The following is an 11,122-nucleotide window of genomic DNA, read 5'->3' as shown; positions in this document are numbered from 1 at the left end:
CTTTTTTCTCAGAATTCTGACTTTAATCTCAGAATTCTGACTTTTTTCTCAGAATTCTGACTTTAATCTCAGAATGTTGGATCTTAATGTAGATGTGCACCATGAAGGAAGAGATGTGGAGCACTCAGCTTCACTGACAAAGATGTGAGTTGTTTGAGGTGGCCAGTGACACATTGGTGGAAAATGACTGAATTAGGCGACTTTTTACGTGCCCGAGGGGTCGCCTCATTAATGGAGGAGCAGAAGGTCATTAAAACAAGAGAGCTAGTCTCTAAAACAGACATGGCTATGGCTTGATGATAAAATATTTGTTATCTCTCAGAATTCTGAGAAAAAACTCAGAATTCTGACTTTTTTCCCATACTAAACTGAAATAAAATTTAAAAATCAGTTAACTTATTTTTTTTTTTTCAGTGGCCCTAATCCTCTTCCGTATAAATGCAATCAAACAATCATTTTATTTTTTACATTTCCATTTAAAAGAAATGTTCTTAGCTTGCAGCAATAATGGAACAAAAAGATCCCCAGTGAGCAAAATTCAGGATGTATATCATTATTGTTATTTGTCATTCTTAGGCATATTGGAATCGTTTCAATAAGTAAAACTGGGCCGATAATAAAAACTAAGGCTTATTTTCATGCAGTTGTTATTTTTGTTTCAGAAGGGGGAGGGGAAGGTTCAGATTTTGTTTGGTTATGTGATTATGATGCAGCTCAGGCTTGTTGGTGTTTAACAGAATCGGCCTTTAATAGATATTCTTATATCTCCCAAATTCCTTACTGATATTGCCGACTTTCCTGAGAAGCTTTTAACATTTATTTTCTGTCTGAAACAAACTTTTCTCAGAAAGTAATTTAAAATCTTTCAAGTGTGAATATTTCTAAACATCTCAATATTCAGGAAATATTCCCCAAAAAATCTGTAGTTTCACATCATTTATTTACAAAAGAATGGATTTATTTTATAATCATCATGTTTATTATAACACTTTGCATTGCTCTTATCATTTAAAATCCTAATAAAAAGGATTTGTGATATTAATGTGAAAATACTGCTAAAAGTTTTTTTCCTTCAGTAAATCATGAGGTGAAATAAATAAGATGAGTCTCGCGGACTGATGCCTTTTATTGGAATTATCATTATGAGGAAGTGTATTATATTTTATACATGAGTTTTTTGAGACCTCTGCATAATCAGTGAGGTGTTTTTGTTGTTGAAACACATATTCTGACACACGTAGTGAACAGAAAATGTATAAAATATTATACTGAATTTCCTTATGTGTCAAATTAAATGCAAATAAATCATCTAATTTAACGTATACGTTTTCCAGAAAGTTCAATGACATTCTAATTTTGAAAAATGTGAATGTTCTTTCAATTATTTCCTGGTTCAGGCTTGAAAGGGTTAAAGAAAACAGTAAATGAAGTTAAATATCATTTCAAAACAATAGAAAACGAACATTTTAATGCAGAATTGGGACCTTTTTTAAAAGTGTGTTTAAAATCTGCTTAAAGGTTTTTTAAATTTTCTTTTATTCTGAGCCTCACCTTAACCTGTTCGTTGATTTACTGAGATATGATCTTTAGGGTTGATCTGAGGGTTATTTAATCACTTCTTTCAGTGACTGAGCTGAAAGTTTTAAATGAATTGGATCATTTGATTCGCCCGGTTACATGCACTGAAAAAAATTATGCAACCACTTTTGGCATTTATTTAGTTAGATATTTAGTTATTTTAACACAATTGTTTTATGTCCTTAGACTTAGATTTATTTTTGTCATTTTGTATACACAAGTGTAAACAAAAAGAAATTTCAATAAGTACAGCTCTCTAGACAATTTGATTTTTTTTTTAACCCAGTAATGCCAAATGTATCATATTTGATACATACGGTTTCTGAAATGTTTTGCATCTGACACCTTTTGCATAATTTTATTGTAAAAACTTTGCTCAAAATCCTATTGTACACAATCAGATATACCTGATAACAGCCAGTAGAAGACTACACATATTTTGTTAAAAGGCCAAATAAGGACTTCAAACCAAAAAAAAGTCATTTTCTGTTTTGTTTTATTCTTGGATCAGGCTTTAAAGGGTTAAGTGCAGCCTTGAAAACAGTAAAAAATACATAAAAACAGTAATATAAACATATGACTATATTTACAGTTCTATCATTTCGTTTTACATACTTTAACACAATTGTTTTATGTCCTACCCAGCTAACATGAAACAGTTATGTTAAAGTATCTAAATATGATTAAGTTGCATTATTTTTTACGATCCCTTGTTTCTCTCCAGTTTGCTCGTCCTCGTTTGAACCTCCGGCAGCAGCGGCTGTTTACTTCCACCCAGTCTCCACCAGTTCCTCTCCATTTGGCTTTATGAAGGCTGACTGCCGCTTTCCTTTTCGGGGCTGTTTCATCTACATCTGTTACCCCCCACCAGCTCTAAGTGAGTGGCCCCCCCTCCGTCTGTTTTCACACTACTGTGCCAGCCCCCAGCGAGCTGTCTGCTGTGATCTGCTGACAGCAGCTCTGGACTTCCAGGATCAACAGTCTGCTGGCTTTACGTGCTCGTCCTTTTTATTATTATTTATTCCAGTGCTGTAGAGCCAACTGGGGGACACTTAAGACACACGTCCAGCACTTTAGTCACAAACATCTGAGCACGGGTCGATCAGCTGCTCTTTGCAGAGCAATTAAAAGGACAACATTAGCCATTGATGTAGAGCTATGCAGATTGAACCCAGAGGAGTTGAGGACGGTATATTTGTGAGTGAAGGGAATTTAGCAGATTGCTGGCTTTTACTGCTGCTGACCCCCCTGCTGTAGTGGAGTGAAGAAGGTGAATGGAAATCAATGCAGAACAAAAGAACGTTCACTTTCCTCCAGGAAATCTGCTGCTGATCAGAGCAGCTCCTCCTGCATGAACAGGAGACATGAAACGGCTCCCTTTGAATATTAGAGCAAACTTCACTGACATGGCATGCAGGATGGATGGTGCACCGTTAAACAAATACACTGGGGAAAAAATCAAAATCTAGATAAGTCATTTTTTCTTAAAATCAGTGCATTTGATCTTGAATTGAGGAGGTATGTGAGAAATTTTGCAAATGGAACAAGACAATTTACTTAAAATAAGAAAACACAATTGCATTGTCTTATTTCAAGTCCATTTTATCTAATTATTTTATTTTAAGAGTAAAAATACTCATCGTATTGGCAAACTATCTCATTTACCTGCTCAAATTAAGACTAAATACACTTAATTTAATCAATTCGTTTTTCCAGTGTAAAGGTTTGCTTCCCTCTAAGAAGGCTAAAAACTGGAATATGGAATCACTGGTTTCTTCATTGTTGCGTGAGGTTTGCTTTTGTAGTTCAATCTGTAAAAGAAATCTAAAAGTCATTTTGTCTTAAAATAAGTGCATTTTTTCTTGAAATGAGTAACCAAGTCACACAGTTATACTTAAAATAAGGAAAAAACAACTGCATTTTCTTATTTCAAGTGCACATTATCTAATCATATCATTTTTAAGAAAAAATACTTATTCCATTAGCAAATCATCATATTTACCTTCTCAAATTCTGGGTTAATATGTCTAATTTAAGAGATTTTTACTTCTATCTAGATCCTTTTTGCAGCATATGAAAGGATTTAACAGCATTACAACAACTGAGCTTTAAATCAATTATTTTAAAATAAGTTCTCAATAAATGTTTACATGATAAGAAACTGTCCAACCTTCAACACATTTTAGTAAATTAAAACACCTACTTATTCCTCTGTGTCACTCAGTAAAAAACTTAAATTCAAAATTTTAAGTCGACAATTAAAACCAGACCTTGTTATTTATTTGTCATTCAAAATATGTTATCGTGGCCAAAAAGAGGTCAGTTTTATTATAAATAAATGTAAACAGTCACTTATGGTAAAAAACAAAAATCACTTTTTTATTAAATTTGTGATAAAAACAATCAGAGAAAGACAGAAGCTCATTCTCCTGTGACAACATAACCTTTAGAACATGTTTTTTAACTTAGATTACGTAGATTATAAACTTCTTAAATTACCTGTTTAAATTTTTGCTAAGCTTATTGAGTTTTTAACTTAAATTGTTTACTTTTTTAAGTTAATTTACAGTAGATTACTGGTGTTAAAGTTTTATAAAGCAGCTTTGCAGATCACATTTGATCTGGTCTGCAGCCTTCTTTGCTTTTGTCTTCTTTGCTGCAAAGTTCCTTTTTCTTTAATCAAAGTTACCAAATGTGTAATTTGGATTAAAACAAGTTAAATGCATTTTATTGGGATCTAATACGAAGGGCAGCAGGAAGTAGAGCATACATTGAAGTGAAAGGAAACTGATTAGTTAAAAGTTTGGTTTAAGGTTTAATATTTTTTTCTCTGCAATGGTTGCTTGTCCATTTTAGAGCTCAATTTCATATTTCTCTGTTTTTAAACCTTTCTGTCTTTATTTCCCTGCTCCCTCCTTCAGATCAGCTGATGTTAGAAATATCAAAGTCTTGATTAAAGATGGACTGATGCAGGTTTCTTTTAAAGACCGATGTCGATTATTTAGCATCCGCTGAACTTATGCCTTATACATGCTGCTGATTGATTTAGGCTGATATTTATTTTCTTTCATGATAGAAAAAATTTTATTGGCCGATTTAGTGGCAAAGAATCAGATATCAGCCAATATCCTGCATTCCTACAGTTATTAAAACCCCTATCCCTAATCCGTACAGTAGTGGCAGCATCATGCTCAGGGAATGCATTTCATCAGTGACGTTGGTCTGAGTTGGTGGAAAGATAATTTTAAATATACTACAGGAGAATAAGGAAAAATAAAAAACTATTAGAGGCTGCAACATATTTTAGACCCGGAAAGAGATTAAGCTTCCGGTTCTGCATCGACTTCTGAACCAGAGCTACGGCGTGTTTTAGATCACATCTGATGGAGCAGCTGGATGTTTTTTCAGTCCAGAAAGATAAAAACAAAGCAACAGCTTTAAACTCTAGATGTGCAAACCTCAAAGAGACCAAATCAAAAAGACTTCCTTACTGCATGAATCCAAAAACAACATAAAAACACAAAATCTTCGTGGAAAGCAGTGAAACTATCTGTCCATGCTGGAAAAATAAATTCATTTAACCAGATTTCTTGAATTAAGATTATAGAGTACAGTTGGATACTTAAAAAAAGGAATTAACTCTTAAAAAAGATCAATTCTGTGATGTTTTAGTAGCGATATATGTTTTTATTATTTTGCAGGTAGGATCTATGCTGCAAATTATGATATATAATCAAGTCATTATTATTTTTCTTAAAATAAGGGACTTTTTTTGCTAATTGAATATGATGATTTATTTTTAAAATAAAATGACTCCCTTAACCAATTTCAGCTGCTTAAGACATTAAATAATTATTCCATTGACAGACCTGCTCAAATTAATGGCAAATAAACTCATATTGAGTAATTTTTACATATTTTGAATCAGTTTTTGCAGTGAAGCAACATTTTTCAGGCGTAAATGTGTAAAACTTTTAAACCATATCTGTTAACCATCACTTTGTGTTTGTCTTGTGCATAAATCCAACTAAAATAGATGTTTTTTGTTCCTTTTAATTAAAAAGAAATAGTTTAGCTTCACATTGAGTTCCTCTGTTTGATGATTTTAATTCATTTTATTCTGTATTTTTAATACATTTATTTTGTGCTTCCTCTAGAAAGGGGATTAGTTGGTACAAATTAATTCTTTCAGTTGGGATTATTTGACTAAATGGTTATTTAAATTCAATATCACTCAAAGCCAAACCACGGTTAGGTTATTATTACTTTTATTTTGGAATTCAACCTGTGAGATTTAAATCTTTTTGTCAAAAGTCTTTGACTCTCTCCATCTTAAATGAGCATGAGATGCTACCTATGCTAATGAAAAGCACTGAGTAAAAACATTACAGTGGGTTCCCCTCCCCGCTGTATTTTATAGCGGTCATTAGCGGCTCATCTCCACTCAGGATGAAGGTGATAGGCCCTGCCTGTGTTTTTTACCAGTGAAAAGGAGCCAACGGCCCCCATTTTCATGCTTTTTAAGGCTCATTGACGTGCAGAACGAGGGCCGTACAATGCTTTATGTGGTGGTGGGTAAACCTCAGCAGGTGAACCGGAGTCACATTATAACAGAGTCTTTAAAGCATGCTGGGCTGGTCCAAAAGCACAGAGCAGACCCCATTAGTAGAAACACAAACAGGCGGCACCGACGGCCCTGACTCTGCAACACACTTACTGCAGGCCAAAGGTTTAACTGGATCAAAGCAGATAGAAAATCTCAGTTTGATAAATTATTGAGCTAAAAAGAAGCATTTCCGCGAAAGGATCTAAAGCTTTGATGTGAAGCTGAAGAGTTTGGTACTTCAGGATAACTAAACTCTAAGTTCTTGGAGATTAAAATGTTCTTTCCCTGCAAGGCAAGTGAGAAATTCAAGAACAAGCATTTTACAGCATTGGGGTTTTATTTTCACGTCACATTACAAGGCAAAGACACACATTATTTCCACACTTATGTTTAATTCTTATTATTCTGTACAAAAATAATATTTACGCTGGAGATGAGACAAAGTAGGAAATAAATAGACGGGGGCGAGCAGCCTGCAGGGCTGAGCAGGCCTTAAGCCGGGCATTTTTTGCCCTTTTCGGGCTGATTTTCCAGTTTATTTCGATCGGGTCGTTAGTATACAGCGATTAACGAGGGGCGATCAGCCTCTGGCGACCACCTCCTGATCAGGAATCTTAAGGTCAGGAGAAAATCAAACATTTTTGAATCCCAATCGGCTGTTGTAAAGTCTTAATGGGCAAATCCTTCAGTTGAAGTAGAGCTACAAGCCGATTAACCAGAACCTTGAACTTTTCACTGTTTAACAAAGGAGTTCTTCTTCCAAATTGACGAATGCGACGAGTCCGATTTGTGGATTTTGGACGTTTATTGAGAGCAGGTAGGTCGCATTAGAGCCATACAGTTTAAGAAAAACCATCATGAGCTGTGTACTGTTAAACTCTGCGGTTTTGTCGTATAGTTTAAGCTGTAGCTGAGTGCAACGTTTGAAAATATTGTACAGTGTAAGCTCGGCTTTAGTTGTCCAGATTCTGCTTCCATACAATCGGAGCCGAAAACGTTTCCCCTGGTTTCAGAGCCTGCGTCTGGCTGCAGGCGTCGGGCCCTCGGCGTTGTGGGCCTGTGTTCTCAGATCAGCCTGGCGCAGTAGACTCTATAAACGCTCAGTCCACCCAGAACATCCTCCTCACCAGCAGGAGTAAGAGAACAGAGGATACTGGCTCCACTCGCTGACGTTGCCATGGTGATAGCCATGGTGCACGGCCTGTGCGGTGTAGTCGGCGGTCAGAGGGTGAGGAGGGGGATACTGGGCCGGTCCCGGACCGCTCCACTGGCCCAGCGGCTGCTCCGTGCCGTAAGGGCCGTAAATGTGGTGGCCGATGACCCCCGGCTTCCCGCTCGGGGCCATGGCCATGTTCAGAACTCCGCTGTAGTCCTGAGGGCCCGCCAGGTGCTGGGGGCCGCAGTGGGACGGGCCGGGCTTTGAGGAGTCATGATCGGGGACGGTGGAGATTTCCGGGACCCTGGACTCAAAGCTCCTCCGTCCCGATCCGCTGATGCTGCTGCCGACGCTGGAGGAGGGGGACGGAGACTTCCCGTACTCCTGGGTCCTGCATATAAAAGACAGTGAGTGTTCCGCTCATCACTACATCATCATCATAAAGGCGCGGTGATCACCTGTACGGCTGGTAGGCCGCAGGAGCGGGAACTAGCTGCTCCGTGTTGTAGATATCTCTGGCGTCCGGCCCAGCAGGAGACTCGGGCCTCACACTCTGCTGCCTCTCGGCACCCCAGGGAGAGTACCGCTCTTCCTTCAAGGCGTCCTCATCCTTCCTTTTGGCCAGGCCTCCTTCCTCTCCATCATAGCCATCGTAGGATGGCTGGCAGAAGCCTGAAAAGACACGGATTAACAGATGGCATCAAAAAATACCAGGAAGATGTGAAGAAGTGAACTTAAAGCGGTACCTGGTGAGCTTCTCTCCTTGGAGTCCTCGTTCAACATGTCGGACATCTTGGCTCTTTTCTCCATGCAGGGAGGGTTTTTGTTTGCACGCCTGTAAGAAGTTTATCAGCTTCGTTAGAACGAGCAGCACTTCCTGGTCAGTAAGCTGCAGAGTAGCAACTGAAACCCACCTTTTCTTATTTGTGCCTTCATCCCTGAAACCCTTGGCGAAGGGGTTGTGGTCGATCTTCAGCTTTGTGATCTGCTCAAACAGAATTACAGTTTAAAGCTCAGTAACAGCCGATGGCCTCAGCAGGAGGCGGTAAAGGTGGAGCCGAGCGACTCACCTTGGTGTTCTGGTAGGCAGTGACTGCAGTGAAGGACGTCTCTGGGAAGGTGAAAGTCTGGAAGACGCTCCAGCGGACGCTGAACAGGTCATCTGCTTGGACGACGTGGAAGCGCGGGTGGTAGCGATGCATCGAGTGCAAAATGATCTGCAGGCAGAACAGAAAGGTTTCCCTCAGAGATCCTAAACTCATCATCCGCCAGAAAATTTCTGTTCTCTTGCTTACGTGCCCATGCTGGTCAAGTGTATTGTTGGTGAGCTTGAGCTTGAGGAAGGAGATGCTCTGCTTCATCCAGTGGCTCCCCAAGGCTGGAGAGTCTGGGTGGACGTAGGTCCTGCAGGGGGGCTGAGGCTCCGCTTTTCCTGCCACCTCCCATTTCTCTTTATTCCACTGCAGGGGAGGAGACGCATCGTAAGTCAATCAGCTTCAGAGAAAAGGTGATTTACAGAAGCAACTTCATCTTCCCTAACTTCCCACGATAGATTGGAGAGTGACGGCTCGGGGGATACCACCCACAGAGGTGGAGGAGGGGGGTACAGTGAGCTCCCAGCAGGGGATAGAAAAACAGGAAAAGATAGAGGTCTTTGATGTGCAACGTGAGGGGAGGGGGGCAAGGGATAAACAGAGGGGTAACTGCTGATTTATAGGCCTTACCTTATACCTGAAACCATCCTCAGGAACCATGTCAACCAGTAAGATGTACTTGGCACATGGAATAAGACCAGATAAACTCACTTTACAGTGTGGGAACATCCTCCTAAACAAAAAACAAAGCAAACACAGGTTAGAAAAAGGAGGATATTCCCAAATATTCAGAATGAAGATCAGCTTTTTCTTCCGGCCTTACCTGCCCGGTTTGGTGATGATCATCTCCGTTCCAATTTCATGGAAAGTCTTCCAGAGTTCAAGGTCTTCCAGAGTCATCCTGATGCTGCCCTGCAGATATGCATCAGGGCCGGCCGCCATGGAGGCAGGAGGTGCGCCGCTGAAGTTAGACTTCAGCTCTGCAGAAAGTAACATTGACTAAACGGGTTGAGTTTCTGATCAGGGATGAAATGAGGAAAATACTTTTGATTTGACTTCAAAATTGGGTCAAAGAAGTCGGACACTCACCCCTGATGGAATGCATGTTCCACTTTCAAAGGCAGCACGGAGAATGTCTCCTGTTTTTATGCATGAGATGACGAGTAATCCCAATTTCACATAGATCCAAAACAGTGGCCCCTGGCCCCCCCCCTCCCTGTCTTGGGTTGAAGATAAATCCAGCAGTTTAGTTCAGTCCAAGCAGCTCAGTCCTGTGGCATCACATAGATGCTGCAGCAGAGGGATGACCATGACTTTTAAGGGAAACCCTTCAGTAGGTGGAGCCAGGAGGGCCATTCCCAGGCTTTGAAGTGACACAATGATGAGTCAGGGTCCAGCTGTGATTGGAGGGGCGCTGGAAATCAAAGAGACTTAACAGAGCCCTGATACCGTCCCCACAGGAAGAGGGAAGGAGGAAATGCGCCTTTATTAACTGCTAAGAGACTTTAAAACAAATATGGACGGACTCCCCTGCTGCAGAGCAGCTCTGGCTGCAGCTCCAGCAGCAGCGTGGATATCATTGACACGTACCCAACCGATCCCAGAAATGACATTTAGTGTGTTTGTGCAATGTGGTAAACGCTCACAGCCGGTCATTTCACACTATTAAGACAAATGGAGTGGAAAGAGTTGTTTTAAATGATCTGTTTTCTCAAAAAGAAAAAAATCTGTCATAGATTCATCCATAAGGGAACGGACGGATGTGAACCTGGTGAAATGTCCCTGATTGGTACCTGACAAAATACCTTTTCGCTTCCACGCTCTCGGCTTTCTCCACCAATTTACAGAGTGGGTGGGGAAACTCATAATGGTGTGGTGATACCATGCAATCTTCCTACAGGTAGGATTTACCTGAGGGCATCCTCTGAGGCCCCCAGGGGACCACATGGCTGCTGGTTGTGTATTGGGTTGTCTAGACAAGCCCACGCTCTGAGAGATAATCTCATTAAAGGTGGTTTCCCCCTTGAAGAAACCAGTTTCTGCATCTGGAGAAAGCTGTGTATGGGGTGGGCAATTAACAGCCAGTTAGCACCGCATGCTCAATGTCAGGCTTGAATGATTGGGGTGGGGGGAGTAAACCAAGCCGTATAAACTTCCAGGTGAAATCCGCAGGTGTCACAGTTGGTCGTACTGCCCCACTGCAGGCCAAACAGCTGCTATACATCAGTTATTAGCATAGAAAGGCAGGAGAACGGAGCGTTTCTTTTCCTGTTTCCTCTGCAGTGACTTCAGAAAACACAAACCATCTTATAGGTTTCCTCTTGAGGTCTGACGTCCGTGCTGCATACAATGCCCTCTGTAAGCGCGACGGTTTTACACCCCTGCACCAAGGAGGGCCTGAGATGAAACTGAAAGGAGAGAAACTGCAGACGTAGGGTGAAGGAGGGCAACGTTCACAGCAGCTTCCTGACACCTCAGGTAGTTTGGTGCATGAGGCCAATCTGGAAACGCTTTTTAATTTGGATTTTAGGTAATAGATCAGCACTAGATGGGTCATTATTAAAGGAAATAAGATATGGCTTTAAAATGTTTTAGAAGGAGGTGTGCATATCTATCCCATTGCTTTTATTCTAACAGCCCTAAATCAAATCCAGTGTAAAACAGGGAAAATAAAATCATAATATAATG

The 11,122-nt window shown here is 40.3% G+C and overlaps 1 protein-coding gene across 1 annotated transcript; it reads right to left on the bottom strand.

Moving 5' to 3' along the window:
* Positions 1-7,307: 7,307 nt before the first annotated feature.
* On the bottom strand, positions 7,308-9,539 carry LOC107081799 (T-box-containing protein TBX6L-like). The gene is made up of 9 exons (XM_015370045.1): positions 9,524-9,539; positions 9,258-9,414; positions 9,065-9,167; positions 8,636-8,800; positions 8,411-8,557; positions 8,255-8,325; positions 8,087-8,175; positions 7,799-8,012; positions 7,308-7,731 (listed from the first exon to the last, which is right to left on the bottom strand). The coding sequence occupies exons 1-9, from the start codon at positions 9,537-9,539 to the stop codon at positions 7,308-7,310; spliced, it is 1,386 nt and encodes a 461-aa protein (XP_015225531.1).
* Positions 9,540-11,122: the final 1,583 nt, after the last annotated feature.

This window comes from Cyprinodon variegatus, unplaced genomic scaffold (genome assembly GCF_000732505.1).
Source record: "Cyprinodon variegatus isolate N-32 unplaced genomic scaffold, C_variegatus-1.0 Scaffold41, whole genome shotgun sequence".
Taxonomy (NCBI): Eukaryota; Metazoa; Chordata; class Actinopteri; order Cyprinodontiformes; family Cyprinodontidae; genus Cyprinodon; species Cyprinodon variegatus.
The sequence above is the reverse complement of the archived record's forward strand: the minus strand, read 5'-3'. Positions and strand labels throughout refer to the sequence as shown.